Genomic DNA, 24,655 nt, shown 5'->3' with positions numbered 1-24,655 from the left:
ACTATCTAATGATTTTGCAAATCGCATTTAAAGGTTTACAAAGAATACATTTTAATTTAGCACCGAATGAATATGAAGTGCTTTATACCAATATTGATGGAGTAGACAACATTGCAGTTGCTGTGGATTTACATAAAACAAATACTGAAATATCAACAAAGCAAATCTGCTATATGGAATAGGAACTTATACTAGTTACTACTAAATGTATTGCAAAACCTACAAATCTATATCAGTGCAGATCTTATTTCTGTAAAATTCTGAACAATATTGATATTGCTTACATTAATTTAGAAATTATTGATATAAGTATCATGAATACTGTAATTATTTAGTAATTTATGATTATTTTAAAGGCAATAATTACCCCAATAATGTTTAGTTTTATAAACGTTGATTAGTCATTACAATACAAATTGACAATAAAAAATTGTCTGGTAAACGGATCGTAGAAATTGTAGCCCTAACAAATATCAGTGCCAACATGACATGTTAATTCAATGGATCACAAAAATGTCTACAAATTTGAGACACATAGTGAAAATTGCAGACAGATTTAATAACTTTACGAACCCGTAATACATTTGTCAAAATGTAGTATTTACCAGAGACAATAAACAAAAAAACAACATTAATATCAAAAACTTCAACAACTGTTTGGTGAGAATAAATTATAGGTAGGTATTAGCTTGGCAACCTGAAAACCTTATTAGATCCCCCAATATCAATCAAACACAAACTCTAACGATGACTACATTCTATTATTATCATTGATTACCTGAATTCTCTAACAAGGCCTATGTCTCACTATAATCGATTCATCAGACTGGAAAATCTATAGAAACGTATTCGACTCAGACAGACAACCGTACAGTATCTTTTCCAAAGCACTTACTAATACTTACTGATGTTCCTATGAATGATGAAACCTATTAGCTTATACCTGAGTGTATACCTGAGTCAAAATCTAGCCATTGCTATAAAGTTCCCAATCTCATTCCTAATAATATATGCCATTAGCTTTCTGCACGTGCGAGTAATATACCAACAAGAAAAACTTGCTTAAATAGTTTGTAAATGCATATCTATAGCGATTTGTTCGGAAATAATAGACTTTTTCCCTGGAGTGACTGCTGCTTCTTCAGTATGAGGAGTAGGGGCGGTAGGTACTGATACTGTTGACTCCTAAAATTACAAAGACACGATCTAAAATGTTTTTCAATTCAACAATTCGAGAATTTTGCAACCAAATACACTCGTAAAGAGAATTTATTAAGAAACGTGTTAAAAAGATATGCCAATTGTTCGAAATTGAAGTATTTAATTAATAAAAGAAGATAAAAAAAGATTGAAGAGAAGATAAAAGATTTTAAAGAAGTCATCAATTTATTATAAATACAATTTGGCAGAGATGTCTATAAATTGCATAAGAGCAACCATGTTTTGTTCTCATCTAATGGAGATAACAACTATCCTGCAGCTGATTGGCTTAATATCTGTATTAAGCTAGCTAAGTATCTATACTCAGCTGCTACGAATGTTGTATCATTCTTGATGTATAATGGACAATTCAAAGAAGTAAATAATCATGTTTTAAATAAATAGCGACTTACCATAGAAGCAGCATCACAAGCCATCAGCTCATTCTTGGAGAGGTGTTCGACAACCGCTGCAGCGTAGCAGTCACCAAGCATGTTATTCGTAGTCCTGATTCGATCTCTGGGAAGAAAATGATAGTAATGATAATAAAATTATATACACAAAATTAAAACAGATTAACAGTGACAATGGGAAGATAGTATCATACAAACTAATACAGACAGTCAACCCACGAGGCACAAGCTGAAACAACTTGCAGTGCCAATTGTAATTGGAATCCTTAGATAAGTATTAAGATAAATGAAAGGTTACACGCCCATCAGCTCAGCAGATCATGTCAGAGATATAATTCCTTAGACTTTTACTAAAGCAATCATGTTCCATAAACTTTAGGATGATTGGCAGCTTAACATGTATGTGTGTGTTGTAAATACGTTTTATCCAATCTAGCATTGATAGGCTATAAAACAAATAAGTAGGTAATCAGGCCAAATAGTAAAATACCAGTCGATGCAGATCTACAATGAATAATGACTGAAGGGCTAGTGTATATGTATATCACGTGGAATTATTTTGTGTAGGTATTTAGATAAGAGTAAAACTCACACCAGCCAATCAACAGCGAACAATAATGACACATCATGCGTGGGCGCATCTACTGCAGACAGCACGACCAGAAGCAGCACTAGAGCCGCTGAAGGCACCGACGCTGAAGACACGGAAGCCGCTGTGCACGCTAGACTGAAAGAAGATGTTTTTGTAAATATTATTTAGTATTAATTATAAAATATCAGCTTCAATTCATCCCCGCAATTATTCTGCTGCTATGGACTTTGCTGTTCCCGTACTGGTCTATAGAGTTTATGCAGAACTGATATGTTTCTCAGACTCTGATAAAATCTTTTTATTGCACGTCTGAGACCTATAAAGAGTTATCTACGCAACAATGAAACATGACGATTTGAATGAAATTAAGCTATGTACTTTGTCCTCGCAAATAAATACTTAGTTAAAAAATGAGGTTCGGATTTTAAAAGGACATTCGGTCTTACGACTCTATAGGTAACAGTTTATTAATGCGGCCGTCAATCCGTCAGTGGCATAGTCAATAGAAACAATACTTACGAAGGCATTTTTCTTTTTATAGGTATATAGATCTCAAACTTTAAAAAAAGTTAAGCAGCCTTTTGTGAATTTAAAAGAAAATAATATACCTATTATATATCATAAAACTTAATAAAACTCACAATATGGTAGCCAACTGGACAAGCCCTAAGCACATGTTGTTCATCTGACAGATGAAGACGCTAGCAATAGCCAAGAATAACGCTGTTCCATCCATGTTGATATTGCAACCGATGGGAAGGACGAAGCGAGTGATGCGAGGGTCCACTCGTAGAGGACCTTCCATGGTCTTGAATGTCACTGGAAGAGCTGCAGCTCTGGAAGTAAAAATATTCATATTCATTAAAAAATAACATTCATCCCGGTGTAGATACGGGTTGCTCTCAGATTGTCTAAGAAATATGACTAACTACATTAAAAAATATATCTCAAAGCGACTATAACATTTCACCTAGATCTTATATTGACTTTGTCGCAAGTTTACATTAGTTTATAGGTACAATAATAATAATAATGTAATGTGTGTATGTGTGGTAATGTATAATATTGTGATGGAATATAATTAAGAATCATGCTTGTGTTAGTGGTTCTTTATTTTGGCAGAAAGCATAAAATAAAAAGTTGACAAATAATTTATTAAAACTTACGTTGAAGCAGTAGCGAAAGCAGTCATCATAGCATTGGAGAGTTTCCAATAGAATTTGTAAGGGTTTTTCCTCAAGAAGACGAAGTAGATGAACTGCATGACAATCAGTTGGTAGAAGTAGACTCCAATAGCGACGGTTGCTATGAACCAGCCGAGTTGAGAAAGCACTTGTCCTGCAAAATAAATATTAATAAATCACTCAATTGTTATTACCACAATTTTTTGTACATAGTGCGCGACTTTGAATAAAAAGTGTCTGGTGGTAACAATAGTAACATAATATAATATAGCATCACGCATATACGAGTACATCCACTCCTCACCAGGTATGTTTAAGACCCATGTAACAGAGGGCGAGCCTATGATGCAAGTTAACAAACTCATAAAGTAACAATAATGATGTAATAAAAGGCAATATACTATCTATCTATTATCAGGGTTTTCTTCGTGATTCGGAACACACGTTAAGCCGTTGGTCCCGGTTACTACTTACTGATGTAAGTAAGTAGTCGTTACATGAGCCATGTCAGGGGCCTTTGGCGGCTCAATAGTAACCCTCACATCAGGGTTCATGAGGTTGGTACTCCACCTCACAGCCCATACGATAGAAAAAGAAGAATAATGATGCCCAGTGAAAAACCTGGTGTAAAGTCACGTATACAGTTAAGTCATATTTCGTAAGACGTCACAGTCTAAAATGACTCATGAACTCTTTTACGAAAAATTAAAATCTACACTCTCTCTCCCTCTCTCTTTCTTTCTTTGTTTATTTATCTCTTTATTTGCCTCAGATAGTATTAACTACTTGGCCGAAGCTACATTTCTGTATTTATTTTATACTACAGAGCCTACAAGCTAGTACTTTGTAATTCTCACCGACGTCATCAAGAGCAAGAATCTTCCCAGCCACAACGCTGGTGACACCCAACGGAGTGCACCACATAACCCCTGACACCATCTTCATGATCACCTCGAAGATAGCTTGGAAGAAGTCAATGACCACTTGGCCTTTCGGACCTATGGAGCCCAGGATGCTGCCGAACACGAGGCAGAAGAAAACAAGGCCAATGGTGTTAGTGCCTGATCTGGAATCAAAGAAACCCATAGTGTGAATTTATTGTGATATGTGTCATATGACAAGACGCAATTAAAAAAGCATGTACGAATACGATTTGGTATGCTGTGAAAGTGTTTAATAACATTCATAATCTAAATATATAAAAGGAGAAACTGACTGACATATCAACGCACAGCCTAAACGGCTAAACGTAGGCACTTGAAATTTGGAAGGGACGTAGCTTAGGTACCGTAGAGGTGCACTAAGAAACGAATTCCCGGAATTCCCACGGGAACGGGAATTAGCGGGAAAATCCTTTTGTATGAAAAATCTAAACCGTTTAAGTTAGACGCTTGAAATTTGGCATGCAGGTACCTTAGTTCTTAAAGCTTAGTTGCAACAGGATATTGCAAAATTCCCACGGAAACGGGAGTTAGCGGGAAAAAACATTTGTATGAAAAAATCGAAACCGCGTAAGATAGATGTTTTCAATCTAGCATGCATGCATACCTTAGTAAATATAAAGTTTAGTTATGGCTGTATTTTGAAAAATGGGAGTGAAAAAATCTAAACTGCATAAGTTGGATGCTTGAAATTTGATATGCACTCCCATACACACAAAGATCTCTCTTTTATAACACGCCACGCGGACGAAGTTGCGGGCAAAACCTAGTGGTATATATATTGGCCCCGATTCCTCCTGACATATCCTAATTTAAATTTAAGTTAGGTATACCTGTCATTTTCTTATATGCCGAAAAGGAAAGGGACGGATGATTGACAACTGTTCATTTTAAAATGACCGTTTGACGTGTGCTGTTAACTTAATTCTGTCGGGTTATCACTGCATAGTATAAAACGATGTCGCATTTTCGGTCCCTATATCCCCATGTATACGCTTAAATCTTTAAAACTACGCAAAGGATTTTGATGCGGTTTTTTTAGTAGATGGAGTGATTCAAGAGGAAGGTTTATATGTATAATAACATCCGTTAAATAGTGGAGAACTACTGTTATTTGAAGTGTTTGTTATGATGTCGTAAATAATTTCATTTTTTCCTCAGCATTGCACCCGAGCGAAGCCGGGGCGGGTCGCTAGTTGGCCAATATAACATTTTGGAAAGGTTTTTTAAATTTCTGTCTAAAATTAACGTGTGTTCCATAAATGTTATGCCTGTCAATTACCCTTTTTATACCCTTTTTATTGACCTTATTCTTTCGTGCAACTACGACTGAAACAGGTACTGTAATAGAAGGTAAATACAGGTAGAATTCTTACCTATAAGAAACGACTGGAACCATGACCGTTGTACCATTTCTGACTGGCGAAGGAACATATTCCGTGTACGTTTGTTGGAATGTTGCCTCAACTATATTGTCTGGGAAAATATTTCTGAAACATAAAATATTATTATATTTATTTTACATACCGCTCACCACCTATGACGTTGCCCTAATAGAAAGCGCGGTGAGATGTGGGTACGTAGTTCATCTTGCGATGGATGTACTTCTGGCTACCCCAATTGAGATATTCTTGTGAGCTTATTTTATGTTGTGATGTTTTGTGTTTATTTTGTTCTGTATTCTTCATATGATAACAAGATTACCGAGACTAAAGAAAATGATCAGTCAACGCAAGCATTCGTCTTCATTCGTTACTTCACTGTTTATAATTGATTGCCTTATAAACATTTGTTTCAGGATTGATTGATGGTGCATCTTCAGTTAATAGACCATCAATATTCATTACGTTAAAATTTGCTCTTTTAAATAATTTATCTTCTACTCTCTGTTACTACTCATAAATAAACTCATGTCCGTCCAAATCTCTAATAAGATTGGCAAAATCACAAGTCTCGAAACAACTTTAGTCCTGTTAGTAACTATAAGTCTTAAAATAAATATGATGCAAGTGTATACTTGGATTATATCATCCAACACCCCAACACCCCAATCAATTTGCGCCCTGTCTCACTAACACCATGGTTGCACTACCAACCACAACTTTTTAATGGCCTCTGTGATCCAGTGGCTGAGCATTGGGCTCACGATCCGGAGGTCCCGGGTTCGAATCCCGGTAGGGACATATCACAAAAATCACTTTGCGATCCCTACTTTGGTTAAGACATTTGGTTTATTATTTATTATGTTATTGTCCGAAAGTAAGGTTAGCCGTGCTTCGGAAGGTACGTTAAGCCGTTGGTCCCGGTTACTGCTTACTGATGTAAGTATGTAGTCGTTACATGAATCATGTCAGCGGCCTTTGGTGGCTCATTAATAACCCTGACACCAGGGTTGATGTGGCTAGTAACCCATCTCACAACTCATACGATAGTTTAAGAAGAACTACAACTTACCGGCCGATGTCCATAATACTGTGAAAAACGCTCCGTTCTCCTTTAATTTCCACCTCAGGAACGATATGATCAGGCAATTTGACTTCTCCTGGCCGCAATAAAGTGGCCAAGACAATACCAAGGAAGGCGTTAAACATTGAAGTCAGGACGAAGTAAACCAGCGTTCTCACTGCAATCTTTCCGCTCATCTTGGCATTAAGACTTGCAGAACTAGCAATCAAGCTAGCGATGATCAGGGGTAGAATCATAAGTTTAAGGACTCTCATGAACAGTTCACCAGGATAACTTAAAAGCATCAACATCTCTGAGGTAAGATGAAGAGGACGGAGGGACAGACCTGAAACAAATGATTATCTCATATTATAATAATGAATAGTTTCATTTTTACGTAATACAATTTCTTATTGACGTCATAGTTTAACTAAATCAATATCGTATCGTAAAAGCAATCAAAGACTCGTATTTTGGTCGTGTCCTTGGAGTTTTAACATGGAAAGGCATGGAATAGTCGTAAATATGTAACAAAATCAATGAATTATGAATCAACGCAACATGAATGTACTTGAATCACGCAAAACGGTTACATAAGACTTTATTAGAATTTTACATAACTTTTTTATGGCACGGAAGCATTTAAGCTGTCCAAATTGTGCTTTTAAATATAACAACCTATAAATTATGTCTTACATTCCTGAACACAAAACATGAATGCTAACCATGCACGTGCATGCAAGCATGAATGATATCCTCCAAATTAAAATCTCTGTCTTAATCTTAAACTACATCTACTAGGTACTTCTCATGATTTATCTTATTGATAAGAACAGAGTAGGGTCATAAAATGTAGTACTTTCTGGAAATGGGGGCAAAATAATTAAATCTCTATGCACGAATATACTATGCAGATTTTTAGATCCCTGTACTGGGCAGAAAACTAAAGCATCAGATGTAAAGAGTACTACCGATGGTGCAAATAGAATCATGAAAGCTTATTATGTTATTGATAAAATACAATGGGCTAAATACAATGGTGCACCATTAAGTTATTATTTTAAGTGCAGTTTTCACTAACACAAACGGCTCGACCATTACAGACGGCGATATGACTAACCTATCACGTTGGTCTAATAGAAAGCTCGATGAGGTGTGGATACTTAGTTCGTCTTGGGATGGACTATTCGTTGGGATTTTATAGAGAACTTATGTTATGTGGTTAGAATCTTGATAAAATATGTAGTAACTCACCTAAAGCAACCCCGACAAGTACGCCGACGAGGATTGCTAGCAGCATCACGTTTTCCGCCAGACATTTCCGCCACCCAGTCTTCTCTTTAGGAGCCGACCGGTCTTCCGTGGTCTTCGGCCCTCGATCCGCAGGGCCCATCTTCGCAAACAAGTATTCTGAAAACCGTTCAGTCTTCTCCATTACAAGGGAAGTTCTATTCACCACCAGATCTCTTTGATCTGGCTACTTTTGTTTCCTACTGAGTAGAGTTTGAATTTGGTTGTCTTTTGTTTTTTTTGAGTAAAGTTTGGTTTGGTTTTGGTTGTTTTGGCAGTGATTTGGGTTTAGTTGGTTGTATTGTTTTAGTAATCAGTCATTTTGGTTATTATTTATAGTATATTTCTGGAACGTTCCGGAATCAGTCTCAGGATTTGCAGTTATTGGATTTAGTATTTATGTTTTCAATTGTTTGATTTATTCTTGAATGCTTTCTTCATTTATTGCGCAATTATTGTCTTTACACAACTCATCGGTGCACTTGGACCGACTGAACGAAACTTTCAATATTCTAAAGCTAGCAGTGATTTCACTACAGATTTTAAAGGACGTATCACAACCACAATCCATCGGTATTTTTACTGAATTAGTAATGCGTATACAGCGACTTGCGGAAGCGATGGACGTTAAATGGTTGAAGGAATTATGAATGAGATTTCAACTGCGGAAAGAAGCCATGTTGTATGCGCGCGCAGGTATCGATCGGCCTGTTTCTATAAATACTTAATTTAATTGACAGCTTTGTTATTATAGGATTATAAAACAATATTTCAAATTTATCATGAGTGTGTCATGAAGAATTTCTTTTTTTTTAATTCTTGATATTTTGGACAATAAGGGACGGAATGTAAACAGGGATACCGGGCATGCGCAATGCATAGATGGGAAGACGTTTCTATACCTACGTATAACTTTGCTGGTTATAATCTTGTTACTTTTGCATTCTGATACCCGGTAGGTAGTTTAGCTCTGTATGTGATCAGTCAGGACTTTAAAATGCCACGTTGAAGCAATTTACCTAAATAGCAATATTGTAGCCATTTGACATTTGTTACCTTCTCAGACAAGTACCAAAAATTCGTTTAAAATTTGTGACTCAGCCAAAATTCACTAGATATTTCTGACATAAGTAAAAGTATGTATAATATGACATTAATCTATAAGTAGATATAAATGTACAAAATATTTGAAACTCATTGACGATACAACCACATAGATCAGAAATCAGAATCATTTATTCAACGTAATTATCATGGATAAACTTGTTGAAGGTCAATGTAACGTTTTTAAATTTACGTCATTTCGCAAGGTGTTATGGCTGAGGAGAAGAAATGACAAGAAATTGCAACAGCAACACATCTTTTAAATCAATGAGGGTATACACAATTAACACAAGACATTTTTTATCATTTAGGTAAGCATTAATCTTACAATAATGAGCTTTAAATTTATTTTCTGACATATTCAAAATATTATCTTGTATTGTATTGTAAAAACGTATAAATAACCCCAAAAAAGATGAAAATTAAATTTACTTAATCTAGAATTTTGAACGTCTGTAACGACTAACGCCCATACGAATGAAGACTACCTAAAGTAAAACCGAGGGGGTGAGGTAAACTTAGCTCAGCCGCTGGTGGGGAGCGGAGAGTTGCCGATCTATATGCAGTACTTATTCCTTAATCTATGCCCAAAGGCAAATCCCGTCTACAATTTTCCTCCAGATTTTCGGGTAGCATTTTATATCAGTTAAATAAATCATATACGTTGACAGAGACCGTTCATCTGTTATGAGTCTAGAGAATGAATCGCCGATGGTAAATAAGTAGGAAGTAGAATGTCAAAGATGAATGCACTGCGCGCGGCGTATGACTTGGATTGGCTCCAAACATGTGACGAAGACGACGTGTTGACTTCCTATTTGTTTTCATCATCAGACTCCAATGACGTATCTGTAGTTACATGTGTACCATCAACCTTTACAAGTCCGCTATCGATCATACAGACATAACGTACACCAGCCCCCGCGGCATGACTATACCGCACCGCGCGCGTCGCGATATATTATCAGGGCTTCGACCAATAGCCGTACTATTTCGCTGCGTCTATGGGCCGAAGCCCTCGGTATATACGTAATTTGCGCAACGGCACGCGGCGCGTTTCCCATGCCGCGAAGGTAGAAGACGAATGTTCGATTGAAAACCTATAAGATTCGTTTCTCGCATCGTTAAAGCGAGAAATTAATATGAAGTTAAAACAGTTTTAAGTGATAAATAAACAAAGACATTCGTTGTGTTATTATAACATAGGATTGGTAATGTTTCTTGTTCCATCCGCAAGCATAAAATAAAAATTAATACTATGTATAAAAAGGTCACTCTTCCCCCCCCCCCCCCCCCCGCACCAATACGAACTCGGAGTGAGCCTTATTTGATTCTCTATTTTTACTCATAAAATTTTATGTAATAATTTACCATGGCATACTGTTACTTGTCCTATTATTAGTTACGCATAGTATTAATTTGTCATAACTTTTTGAGCATAATTTTGAAACTCATAACTATTATAAGCTTAATTATTAGTGACATTAATGAAATATAAGCATAATTATTATAAGCATAAAAACTATACTCCGAATAAGAAAAGTTTTGGCACAACTTTGAACATTTTCGAAACTTACTTTTTCTTGGCTGCATTTGATTCATGATTGTGACTTTTTTTATTTTTTGACACTATTTCATGCTGTTGGTCATCATTCAATATACTTTTCGTGTGTAAGATAAACACGCTGGCGGCGTAGGGGTGGCCCAAGGGCCACCCTCGCCGCACCCTAACCTACTGTTATACCTTGTAAAAATTATGACAAAACACTATTATTCTAAAAAAGAATTATGGATACCTATTTATATGCGAATCAAATTTATACCAACAAATATTAGTCCAAAAATAAGTTATACCTAACAAACCAGTATTCCTGGATGTTATTATGGGAAAGTACTATTATGCTAAATAACGTTATGCAAAAAGGATTATGATGTGATTATATGATAGTATTATGAATGCATTTTAAGAGAATCCCGCCTGATTTACCGATGGGGGCTCTCTTTATAAACCGTAAGCCGTTAATGAGTTCAAAATGAATAAATAAAAACATAGTCAATAAAAAAATTCTACAAAAAATAAAATTACATTTAAATAAAATTATTATTATTTAAGTCGTAAGCCGTTAATGAGCTCGAAATAAATAAATAAAAAAATGTAAATTAGAAAAAATGTAATTATATTTATTTAAATAAAATTATTACTATTTTTTATGATTCTATTCGCGGACGGGAGGAATGAGAATTATGTACCTATGAAGTGTCCGAGCTATGCTACGTATAGGAGTATTTTTTACACAATTTTTTCACTACTCTAGATGCACTATTTTTTACTTTTATAATAATCTGTTGACGATCGTGATGTGTAGAACCGGCTTACCCTCAGTAATGTATTCAAATACTTTGTATGCTTATATTTTTGGCAATGGATTTCCTTTTGCAAATATGAGTATAAACATGTATTAGGTATTAAAAATTGCAGAAGTGACTACCTGTCTGACCTTCCAACCCGCGAATTGAAAACCAGCCCAATACAGGTTAGGTCACATACCTCCGAAAATGCATTTTTCGGGAATGTGGGTTTCCTCACGACGTTTTTCTTTACAGCTGAGCACGTGATAATCATTTATAATCCAAACATGAAATCGAAAACAAATTCGACAATCATTGGTTTAGGCCTGTGCTGTTTTTGTATACATAAACAACCTGTACTTATAGTAAATAGTAGGTATTCATTACTTACATTTAAGTGGTGTGAAACAGACGGCGTTAAAAAAGTGATAATTTTTTGACGTGATTCTGTTGTAGATTTTCTTGGGATCGTATTTATTGTTTGACCGGAACCACGAGAATAGGATTTAAAGATTTTTTTAACACACGGAGCACGCAGTTTGGTAATTTAATTGACTACTTCTGTCCAAGGTTTTGTAAGTATTAACAACTATCTTTTCAAGCAAACCCGACACAGAACCGGTATTTTATTAGACTGTAGGTAAACAAGGTCCACAGCCCGGACACTCGATATAAAAATCTCATTCGTGTTGTTGCCTAACGCGTAAGTGCAAGCGAGACGGATAGTCCTCGTGCGCCATTTATAAATGAGACCCAGCGGGGGGTGAGGTAAAAGTAACTTGTCAACCCTACGATGCGGATGTATTCTTTATTCTTTGACTTTAGATAGGACGTTACCTACAGGGGTTACATGTACAACGTGATAAAATTTTGTCACGGTCATTTTATCGATATAATTATGTCGTTTGGTCGATTGGTGCTGATATTTTAAATGAAGAATTAATATTTTTCTTTTTCTTTAAATACATATTAATTCTTGATTTTATTCATAATTTTTATTTTCATTTCTCCTATCTAATTTAATATTAATTTTGATTATGATTTTAATTTTAATTTTATTTTTGATTGTGATGTTAATTTTAATCTTGATTTTTAATTTTAATTTCTAGTTTATAATTTTTACGTATTTGTACTTTTTATTTTTTAACAATTTTTGTATTTATTACTTATTATTATTTATTTTTTCTATGGACGTTATTATGATCTGAAAATAAAATTATTTGAATTTGAATTAATATGTGAACCCAAATAAGTGAATTTTGAATTAATTGTGTCAAAATATAAACAAAATCACGTACCACGCAGGTTAGGGATTTCGATAAAATTGATTGAATCGATCGAAAATTTTATCACATTCTGCATGTTAGTCCTGCTTATCTACTTAACCTTAACAGTTAGTACTCTAAGTTCATCCTTAGAAAATAGCCTAAATCCGTTTCTGAAAAGCAGTCTACTGTAGCTCGGCAATGATACTAATTATTTTGAGGCAAAAAGTGTGTCCGTTCTAATACGTAGTAATACTCTTTATTCTATGGTCTTACGCTAAATAGCAGGACCCGCTACTGAGGCGTGGAGTAAACTAAATCGAAGTATGAAGCAATTATGTTATTTTCGTTCACTTACACCACCGGATTACCATTTCCATATTTATGAAAATGTTTGTAAATACGACTGCAATGTTCACATATTAGTTTAGTACTTGGAGACAGATATACAGGGTGTTAGTGACATCGTAACGAATACTGAGAGGGATGATACAGACCATGATACAGAGTTGGTAACAAAAGGATTTTCCTCTTAGTGTTTTTTTTTTCTTAAATTATTTTCCGTTCCATACTTTTGCGACGGAAAATTCCACTTGATATCAACTCAGAATCATGGCCTGAATCATCCCTCAAAGTTTTCGTTACGATGTCACTAACATCCTGTATATATGTGAAAAAAAAACATTTCGCATGCTAATCGCTCCGCATAAAGGGCAATACAGAACTACTTAGTAGATATATTAGAGTAAAATAATATACCATCACCTCCCTAGCAACGGCCTCTGTGGTCCAGTGTAATTTTGGTGGGCTGTTGACTTCGAGTCGGAGAATGTTGCTAATCTGTTGCGTAAGTGTGTTACCGTCTAAGTTGCCTGACTTTTTTTTACAAGTTTGAAGCTGTTGCTTATTTTGGTGATGCTATTGGCCGAGTCGTATAAATTCAACGGGTTGATGCGGGACAAATTTCGAATCCGATAATTGGACCAGTTCAGGTTGCCTGACAGAATTGCTGTTTAGCAATAAGGCCGACCATTGTGCTTATGTTTTCATTCGTATGTTTATGTCCTTTATATATGTCGTTGTGCAATAAAGTATTATTGATTGATTGATTGACCATTTGAAAATTGGACCGAATTGGACCTATTGCGCGCGACCCTCATCATCATCAGCCCATTAATGTCCCCACTGCTGGGGCACGGGCCATCTCTATGGTATTTATAGGGAGATCGGGCCTTAAACCACCACGCAGGCCCAGTGCGGATTGGTGATTGGATTGACTGCTAATGCAGCCGGGACCAACGGCTTAACGTGCCTTCCGAAGCACGGAGGAGCTCGAGATGAAAACTTTTTTTATTTTGTGGTCACCCATCCTATGACCGGCCTCTGCGAAAGTTGCTTTACTTCAACAATCGCAGACCGAGCACGTTTACCGCTGCGCCACCGAGCTCCTCAAACGCACGCGACCCTAAACAGAACATAACAAAAACCAAAACAACGTTACACCTAAGTTATTTAAGCTAAGCCGGTTTTATATGTGTATATTAGTGTTTTGTCAATAGTTTTCCTGTTGCAAATACACTCCCTCACTGTATTTGCAACAGGAAAAATAGTCAAAAATTATCCTGCGCTTCACTGGCTAGCCTCAAACGGGGAGCAACAGTTGGACCCCGGTACTCGGATTTGCACCTAGCCTGACCATTATAGAACACGATCATCATCATCATCAGCCCATTAACGTCCCCACTGCTGGGGCACGGGCCTTCCCTATGGATGGATAGGGAGAACGGGCCTTAAACCACCACGCGGGCCCAGTGCGAATTGGTGGTTATTAACGACTGCTAATGCAGCCGGGACCAACGGCTTAACGTGCCTTCCGAAGCACGGAGGAGCTCGAGATAAAAACTTTTTTTATTGTGGTCACCCATCCTATGACCGGCCTTTGCGAAAGTTGCTTAACTTCAACAATCGCAGACCGTGCGCGTTTACCGCTGCGCCACCGAGCTCCTCATAGAACACGATACGGCTCACCTATCACGTTGGTCTAACAGAAATCTCGGTGAGATGTGGGTACAAAGTTTATCTAGCGATGAATGTACCTCTGACTACCTCAGTTGGTTACTTGACAATTTTCGGATAAGTATTTTAAAAACACAAACGCTTAATTTATACCTCTAAAAATATTTTATTTTCTCGAAAAACTTTTTCCTTATAACAGAAAAATAACATTATTTTCCTTCATTGATTTAAAATTTCGCGCGAAAACGGTTGGTCACGTGACATTTTGCCGTGTCCGTGTTTCGGGTCTTGTAATACACAGATAAAAAATCGCATTTTTATAGCGGAAATCGGACGTCAAGAGAGAGTGGAGATGACCGCCGTGCCGGATTGTTCTTGGCGCAAAGGTTGTCCATTGCTGTACAGTGAGGAAATGCGGCTAGTGTAATGGGCACCTTCGCGCCCGGATTAGTCTAGGGGCGGGCTTTTGACGAGTGCAGTAAATAGCATTATTTTTGTTAATTATTTATGTAATTTCGTGTTTAGTTTTATATTTTAACAATTTTTGTACTTATTTATTGTTAAGTTTTTTTTATTGTCGTCATTATTATCTGAAAATAAATTATTTTTATTTTTGTAAAAATATTTTATTGTTACAATAAAAATAATTTATGGTTTCGTATTTTATTGTTACAACTGTCAGTAGTAGTCAATTGGGATATGGGCGTGAGCTAATATGAGTGTAATATAGACCAGCTTCCTTTCAACAGCCTCCGTGGTCTAGTGGTTAGAGCGTCAGGCTCACGATCTGGAGGTCCAGGTTCGATTCCCGATGGGGACATGGTCGAAATCACTTTGTGAGACTGTCCTTTGTTTGGTAAGGACTTTTCAGGCTTGAATCACCTGATAGTCTGAAAAAGTAATATGTTTGCATGCTTCAGAGGACACGTTAAGCTGTTGGTCCCAGCTATTAGCCAGCTATTGAGGGGAGGCCTGTGCCCAGCGGTGGGACGTATATAGGCTGTTTATGTATAGGTAGCTTATTGAAAATTTTCCATATTTCTGTCTTGAGTTGTCTCGAATAAAGATCACGTGAGTCTATTAATAATTGCCAAGAGAACTGACATGTTGAATTGATGTCTATTAAAAGAAATGCATCAGATTGGGAATTAATAGATCGTTGATCTTTCGCCATTGGCAACATTGTGTAATAATAATGTAATGTTTTAAAGTTTCTGGTTTGTTGTTGCTCTGTTGGACTAGAAAACAACATAAACATCTACTATTTTACCAATTAGGGTAGGCAGAGGTACATCTCATCATCATCGTCATCAGCCCATTAACGTCCCCACTGCTGGGGCACGGGCCTTCCCTAAGGATGGATAGGGAGATCGGGCCTTAAACCATCACGCGGGCCCAGTGCGGATTGATGGTTATTAACGACTGCTAATGCAGCCGGGACCAACGGCTTAACGTGCCTTCCGAAGCACGGAGGAGCTCGAGATGAAAACTTTTTTTTGTGGTCACCCGAGAGCTTTTAAATCTTTAGAAATCAAAAAGACTGCAGATCTTCATGGTCTCTCTGTTAAAGTCATTAACTCCGTGATTGATTGCATAGCTCCCTATCTATCATGTATATTTAATAAATGTGTAGACAATGGTGTGTTTCCAGATTTAATGAAGCACAGTAAAGTCATTCCATTGTTTAAAGCTGGTAGTACTTCTGACCCTACTAATTTTAGACCAATATCTATACTACCCACGCTTAGTAAAATATTTGAAAAAATTTTATTACTGCAATTACTTCAACATTTCAATTTAAACAATTTAATGTCTAATAAACAATTTGGTTTCACAAAGGGTCGCTCAACAACCGATGCTGGTGTTGAGTTAATAAATCATGTTTTTCAGGCTTGGGAGGAGTCCAAAGATGCTATTGGTGTCTTTTGCGACCTTTCCAAAGCCTTCGATTGCGTTTGTCATGATATCTTGATCGCGAAACTTCGTCACTATGGAATAACTGATAATGCCATCGCTCTTTTGGAGTCATACCTTAGTGGCCGCGTTCAGAGGGTTGATGTGCATGGCTGCAGATCGTGTGGATCTAACGTCACTATAGGCGTCCCGCAGGGCTCAATTCTAGGTCCATTTCTATTCCTAGTTTACATAAACGACCTACCTAGTCTTGTAAAACATGAGGTGGTGCTGTTTGCAGATGATACCTCCTTACTTTTTAAAGTAAAGAGACGACAAGATTCCTTTGACGATGTAAACAACGCCATTTCAGAGGTAGTGGATTGGTTTACTGTAAACAACCTGCTACTTAATGAAAATAAAACAAAATATGTTTATTTTACGTTATCGAATGTTAGTAGGCCCCTCGATTCTATTATTGTAAAAAATAAGGAATTGGACCTCACGGATACTGCTGTATTTTTGGGAATTACTTTGGACGCTAAGTTGCAATGGAGTCCTCATATTGATAAGTTGTCCAAAAGGCTCAGCTCAGCAGCATTCGCGGTCAAAAAAATTCGTTTAATAACCGATGTAGAAACCGCGCGATTAGTTTATTTTGCCTACTTCCACAGTCTAATGTCGTACGGCATCTTGCTGTGGGGTCATGCTGCAGATATGAACAGCATTTTTGTTCTGCAAAAGCGAGCCATTCGGGCGATTTACAAATTGGGACCCAAGATGTCACTTAGAAATAAATTTAAAGAAATTAATATTTTAACTTTGGCATCACAATATATCTTTGAAAACTTAATATATGTAAAAAAACATATAGGATTATTTGCAAAAAATAGCGATCGGCACATTGTTAATACCAGGAATAAAAATAAACTTGCTTTACAAGTCAGTCGATTACATAAGATTACTAAATCTTTTAAGGGGCAATGTATACGTTTTTACAATAAGATTCCCATTGACATTCAGAATTTGCCTTTCAACTGTTTTAAGACAGTAGTTAAACAAAAACTTTACAAAAAAGGTTATTATAAAGTTAGTGATTATTTAGAAGATATGAATGCATGGGATTAACTGTCTGAGAACTGATATTAGGCAGCTAAATTACTCAATTGTATACCAATATTTTATGTTTTATGTTTATTTTTATTTTTTTAAAGAACGTCTAGGGCCCTGTGCCGAGGTTTTTCTTGCAGCTTCTTTTCCCCGGCTATACAGGTTGTGAGAAGCTGCAGTAGTTTTAGGCGGATGAGACGTTCGTTATGTAAAATTGACGATTCAAAGTGTAACTATGTTACCTACTGAATAAAGATATTTTTGAATTTGAATTTTGAATTTGACCCATCCTATGACCGGCCTTTGCGAAAGTTGCTTTACTTCAACAATCGCAGACCGAACGCGTTAACCGCTGCGCCACCAAGCTCCTCGAGGTACATCGCGTTTCTAATCTAATCTAGCCTACAAGATCCCACTGCTGGGCAAAGGCCTCCCCTTCCTCTTTCCGTTTATCGAGGTCCTGTAGTGCGTACTCCAGCCAGTCCCTCCGACACCCGCGTTTCACCCAGATTTTTTGTAAGACCAATGTGATAAGTTCCTATCCGAAAAATGAGAGCAAAAAACATAGATCTCATTTAGCTGCTTATCATTTTGGCGACCTTGATATCGACCCCGCCGGCGTGGTCGACATTTCGGTCGGCCTGCATTCAGAAAAGCGACGTAAGCTTAGTAATTAATGCCTGCAAATACACAATGTAGTCACGCTAAAAAAAATACGTTAAGTAAATGTTTATTCCAACATGATAGAATAAGTAGGTATACGTATGTTTCCGGCCAAGTAGTTAATGCCATCTGCGGAAAATCTACAATAAGTCACGTCAAAAAAAGAAGGTATCTATGTGGGCGATGAGCTGATCGGTATAAAGTCGATTTTAAACCTTAATTTACAGTTACAACCCACACTGTTAGGACACCGACCATGTATCCCTTCCAAAAACTCCTTTGGTTCGCGCCAAAAACTCCCGCCACCCCAAGCCACGAAAAAAGAAATATAAAGTTGACTTGACTCGACTACCGCCGCGCCGTCGCGCGTTTCTATCCAAGAAATTTCTAAAATAACATAAAAGTATATTAATTCAAGTTGTGCTGTTTAAACTTAATCTGAAAGTGCACTAGCAGTCTCCAGAGCACCCCGGGGTCAGAAGAAACCAAATTCAACGATCCTGTAAGTACCTTTCCTTTGGTCGGTGTTTTGTATGGGCAAGTCTATTTTTCAGATTCAAAAATATCACTAATCTCAGTTATCCAACACACACGAAAGAAAGAGAACAGCAGATATTACTGTCACCTTCTGTTGTCATTACTTTTGGCTATGTCCCTACAATTTAGAAGAGTTATAAGAAGGAAAGAAGGAGGAGGAGGAAGGTTTTAGAAGGGTTAGAGGAGTTGTTATAAAGAATAAATGAATATGAATATAATATATGAGAGAGTTTATGTGATGTCATAGAATAAGGACAAATACTACGTATAGAACGGCAACTCTCCGCTCCCCACCAGCGGCTAAGCTAGTTTTTTACCTCACCCCCCTCGGTCTTACTTTAGTCTTCAATCGTATGGCTTCAGACATCACACACACACATGCGCGTGTACGATAAAGTCAATGTGCAATGTCTGTGTTAAACGAGGTGTTTAGTAGTAATAAGTGTCCGGTGTGTGGTTATGTGTCGAGGAGCTCGGTGGCGCAGCGGTAAACGCGCTCGGTCTGCGATTGTTGAAGTTAAGCAACTTTCGCAAAGGCCGGTCATAGGATGGGTGACCACAAAAAAAAATGTTTTCATCTCGAGCTCCTCCGTGCTTCGGAAGGCACGTTAAGCCGTTGGTCCCGGCTGCATTAGCAGTCGTTAATAACCACCAATCCGCATTGGGCCCGCGTGGTGGTTTAAGGCCCGATCTCCCTATCCATCCATAGGGAAGGCCCGTGCCCCAGCAATGGGGACGTTAATGGGCTGGTGATGATGATGATGATATGAACTCCGTTGACTCGGTGAAAAAAATTGTTTACAAACAATTTAAAAGCTTTTTGTGCCACTCAGAAAAATAAATTACCTATCTACTTGAATTAATGGTTGACATTAATCCACAAGTTTTTTTCTTCAATTCTGTTCACATTACTCGTAGTTATTTATTATTTTTGGCAACCAAACAGCTTTTCATTTAATTAAAAATAAAACTTTAAATATCTGAGTTCGAGAAACCGCTTTAGCCCGTTGCACCAAAATAAACTTTTTTTAAAACAATAACAAAATTCATAAATAAAAAACGTTTTAGACTCTTTTTAACTTTACACCCCATTTGGGTGATAACACTACAAGTATTCATCATTATGCATCTTTGGACTTCGTTTCAAAGATAACTTGTAAATATTGTCCCTTTATGGCCACCCCGTTAGAAATTAGGAGGCATGAGTTTATGTATGTTTGTATGTCTTCGCATACATATTATAATCTACTTCTATCATGAGGGTTGTGTGGTGGATTACCGCCGCCGCTCATGATGATGTATTAAGCATTGAATGAAAGCAGGCTCCTCTGCTGAACTGGGAGTAAAGAAAAAACATAAAATGTGTTCTACTGCCTCTCCTCCCGTGCATGTCGTAAAAGCCGACAGAGGGAAAGCGTCCTACCAAAAATGATGAATCTATATGGGCGATAGGCTGATCCCCTATCATCATACGGTTCATCATTATCCACCTTGGGATTATGTATCAAAAGTGGCTGCAAATAGTCTTCTAATTATTTGCGGCTCTGCCCACCCCTTCGGGGAACATGGGCGTGAGTTTATGTATGTATGTATGTATGTATGAAAGCAGGATAGAGATAATAGGTACACCACCTAGAGCGAAAGAGGCGGGAGATATAATAATATCACTCTAATCTTGGTACTACTCAGGGCAATTACTTAGTAAGTACTACGCACATAAATTCAATGCAAGTTCGTAAGTATAATATGACAGTCACAACTCACGCCCCCGTTAACCCTATTGGAGTGTTAACATTATTTACCTACTCCAGGTGATATAGGTTGACCTAGCTTTGAACATTTAAATCATGATAAAATAACACATAACCTTAATATTCATAAGATTCATAACACAAAATAAGTACTTACCTTTTAACTGCTTAATTTTGATGCTTTTTTGTACAACTGCCAAAGTTGAGAACAAAAATCAGGTTTTTTAAATCTAGTAAAATTAAAAATAGAACATCAGAAAATATAACTTTTATACTGTCAAAAAAGTATTTCGCGCCAACAGTTTGAAATTGAATTTCGAATATTACCAAGAACGCGTAACTTTTTCGTAAAATATGAATATTTGTGCAAGTTTTTAGCGGCAATGGAAATAATTTGATAAAGCCAATTATTTTTTTTTAATTTTATTTTTCTTTTATTGCACCGAAACGATTGTCACGGGCTACATTTGGCAACTGTATGCGCATGCACTTCGTCAAGGCTATTTTCATCACCGTTGCACATTGAACTTTTCAATGGCATCTGTGGATCACGGACTTTTTATTGGACGGTAGTAAGCGGGAAAAATACAGGGTTGTATATACTGGCCTTGTTGCATTACATTATTTGTTGACAACCATAAAAATAAGTAGGTACCTGCGATAGTGGAAAAAATACATAGGGAGCCAAAATAGCGTAGCTCATAGGAAATGGTCTACAATCTAATACTAATATAAGTAGGTATACTATTATACATTTATGTAATTAAAAAGTATGGTCATAACTTTATTATCAAAATTAAAATCATTGTATGTACATATTTCTATCAAAGTAATTATCATGGATAAATTTGTTGAAGGCCAATTTTACATTAGTTTGTATCTAAGTACCTACGTCTTTTTGTAAAGATGTATGGCTGAGGAGAAGAAATGACAAGAAACTGCAATAGCTACACATCTTTATTTATTATAGTTAGTTTTCTATATTTACTCAATATGCCTTATGTTTTGCTTTGTTAATAAATGTATTTTTCATTTCATTATTACATAGGTATTATAATGTTTTTTTTTTTTTTATAAAGGTCAAAGGTGGCTTATCTGCTAATACCTAACATTAGCAATGATAACATTTAGCATTGTTCCATTGAACAATACGGCATTCCATAACAGTAAGAAACGTATATTAATAATACCGTCTTCAATATAATGATCTGTAGTACCTACCGATTATTCATAAAAATCATAAATTGGTAGTACCTTTTATTTTTAATTAGCGACATCTAGCGAAACTTGCATGAACTGTTTTGAAAATAATACTTTCTATGTTGCAGCTGTTGTAGGTAGCGTAGACGGATGATAGTTCCAAATATTACCACTAGATGTCGCTGATAGTTGTTTATTGCTTGTTACTAACCACTATGGAACATGTCCGAAATAAACTCTTTTTATTTATTTATTTATTTATAAGGACTAATTATAATTTTATACCGCTAGATGGCATTAACAAGGGCAAATGAGTTTAAAAAAAATATATCTTTGGCCGTTATTAACTTTGCTATGGGGTTGTTATATGGATATTGACAAAATTTTATACCGCTAGATGGCATTAACAACAGCAAATGAGTTTTAAAAAATTATATCTTTAGCCGTTATTAACTTTGCTATGGGGTTGTTACTATGGATATTGACAGATCGCTTTACTTTTTATATTTTATTTTAAAGACCATTATAAAACATACTCCTGAACTACCTAAGAGGCTGTGCAGAAGCTTGTAGGGTTCCCGATACTTAACAAGGTTCGTTTATTTTCATGGTCACAGATTTTAATTAGGCACGTTTTACCCTACGCACTTCACAGGGCACCTTAGATCATAGCAGTAAAACCACATGAAAATGTAACTAGTGGTTCTCGAAATTAGCCCACAAATACATAGGGACAACATAAGCTTACGACTATAAGTATCTCAAGTATATCCATCGCAAGATGAACTAAGTACTCACACCTCACTGAGTTTTCTATTGGACCAACATGATAGGTGCTGAGCCATACCGCCGTTTATTTAATGGTCGAGCCAACTTTGTTACTGAAAACTACACAAATCCGGTAGCGCAATTCGAACCGGAGCTCCCCCATCGAGGGCCACAGTGTCTATAAAGATACATACATACATACATAAACTCACGCCCGTAATCCCTAATGGGGTGAGCAGAGCCACAAGTAATCAAAGACAACTTGCAGCCACTGTTGATACGATGTCGTAAGCTGGATATCGACGGGGAAGAAGCAAATACTCCTATCTTACACAGACCTAACTGTAAGACAGGAGTATTTGCTTCTTCCCCGTCGATATGATGAACCTTATGGTGATAATGTTCCTTTTAAAGTGTTTAAGTGTATGTGAATAAAACTGTCAAAGCTTCCAAACACTTTAAACCCTAAACTCTTTAGAGCACTAGATATATCCATCCGCGCTCTGTCTATCCTATCCACTATGTATCGCGAGGAGCTGACAATCTCTGGAACAACACCCCACTTGGGTATGGAATCCCAAAAATCCCCTTTTCCCGCCGTTCCCGCGAAATCCCTCAAATTGTTCGCTCGCAGATGCCGCTAAATGCATTTACCGTGCTAACAAAACGGACACATTGTTATCGTCATCTGCCAACTTAAAAAGTTTCATCGAAATTATTCGATACCGACCCCGCTGGTGTGATCGACGATTTCCCTCATTCAGATATAGGATCGATTAATTCTTCCAAATATAACGGGAGTCACACGATGCCAACGCAATGAGCCGAGGTTACTACAAATCTAATCATCCTCTAGTCTTTTACCATCTACGCGAGGTGCTCGAGGCTTTATGTATATCGGTAAAGCGTTGGTCTTTATAATCTGGAGGTCTGGCTTCGAATTTTACCTAGTCTGATTAGGACGTATCAGGTTGATAACAAGATTCTTCAAAGGTGCAGTCGGTTCGGGCTATTACTTTCTTAATATATACTTATAGTCGTTCGTTATATGAGCCATGTCAGGGGCGTTTGACGGCTCAAAAGTAATCCGTCAGGGTAACTGGTGACGACCAGCATTGTTGAGTTAATAATCCTAACAACTCAAATGGTACATAAAGATAAGCTGTTAAATAAATATATGAGTGTATTGATCGTCGAATTTGTTTTCGTAATCATGTTTGGATCATAAATGATTATCACGTGCTCAGCGGGGAAGGAAAACATCGTGAGGAAACCCATATTCCTATATTGGGCTGGTTTTGCCTTTGCGGGTTGGAAGGTCAGACACACAGTTGCTTCTGTACAAAACCGGACCTGTCAAACCTTCAGGTTAAGTAAACGGATTCTGTGAAATACGGGATAATGCTAGGGGGATGATGATAAATAAAAAATGCTGCAAAAATTCGTTAGCCATTTTTGAGGCCCGTGTGTCTCGTGTGTAATCTCTTTTGGATTTCAGCGATTTTCAGGCACCGCTTATATTCGCGAGCCTGCACTTTGATGTTTGACTACCAGCTATGCAGAGTCGGTCGCCAATACATATTATATATACGGTAGGTATTTTACATCGTTATCATAGCTTTATCGCGTGTTCACAGGGTCCACTTACCTAATCTGAAGATTTTACAGGTGCGATTTTTAACAGATCCAACTGCCTGTCTGAGATTCCAACTCGCGTAGGGAAAATTAGCCCAATACAGGTTAGGTCACATACCTCCGAAACGCATTTCTCGGGAACGTGGGTTTCATCGCGCTATATTCCTTCGCCGCAGAGCATGTGATAATATTTTATAATTCTTTACATGATTCGCTTACGCCCGTGCCTGATTCGAACCTGCGACTTCGCGTGACTGTCAAACTATCTTTGAACTGTGAGCTGCCACAAAAAACATGCA

At 37.0% G+C, this 24,655-nt stretch overlaps 1 protein-coding gene across 3 annotated transcripts; it reads right to left on the bottom strand.

Moving 5' to 3' along the window:
• Positions 1-377: 377 nt before the first annotated feature.
• Positions 378-21,217, bottom strand: LOC126368416 (excitatory amino acid transporter 3). Of its 3 annotated transcripts, none has more exons than XM_050012407.1 (10): positions 20,911-21,217; positions 8,030-8,185; positions 6,785-7,121; positions 5,707-5,820; positions 4,247-4,455; positions 3,372-3,543; positions 2,847-3,041; positions 2,206-2,340; positions 1,614-1,719; positions 378-1,185 (listed from the first exon to the last, which is right to left on the bottom strand). In XM_050012407.1, exons 2-10 carry the CDS (start codon positions 8,166-8,168, stop codon positions 1,063-1,065), a joined length of 1,530 nt encoding a protein of 509 aa, XP_049868364.1. In that variant the 5' UTR covers positions 8,169-8,185; positions 20,911-21,217; the 3' UTR covers positions 378-1,062. The 3 variants fall into 3 exon arrangements, with proteins under 3 accessions (XP_049868364.1, XP_049868363.1, XP_049868360.1); XM_050012406.1 differs by lacking the exon at positions 20,911-21,217 and adding an exon at positions 11,910-12,113; XM_050012403.1 differs by lacking the exon at positions 20,911-21,217 and having other exon boundaries at positions 8,030-8,225.
• Positions 21,218-24,655: the final 3,438 nt, after the last annotated feature.

Source organism: Pectinophora gossypiella, chromosome 7 (assembly GCF_024362695.1).
Source record: "Pectinophora gossypiella chromosome 7, ilPecGoss1.1, whole genome shotgun sequence".
NCBI classification, from domain to species: domain Eukaryota; kingdom Metazoa; phylum Arthropoda; class Insecta; order Lepidoptera; family Gelechiidae; genus Pectinophora; species Pectinophora gossypiella.
This window is presented reverse-complemented; position numbering and strand designations above follow the sequence as displayed.

Coding starts and splice junctions, on each gene's coding strand:
- LOC126368416 (XM_050012403.1), bottom strand. CDS start 8,210: ATGGAGAAGACTGAACGGTTTTCAGAATACTTGTTTGCGAAGATGGGC. Junction 3,042..3,371: donor GCTTTCGCTACTGCTTCAAC/GTAAGTTTTAAT, acceptor TTTTACTTCCAG/AGCTGCAGCTCTTCCAGTGA. Junction 2,341..2,846: donor GTCCAGTTGGCTACCATATT/GTGAGTTTTATT, acceptor ATCTTCTTTCAG/TCTAGCGTGCACAGCGGCTT.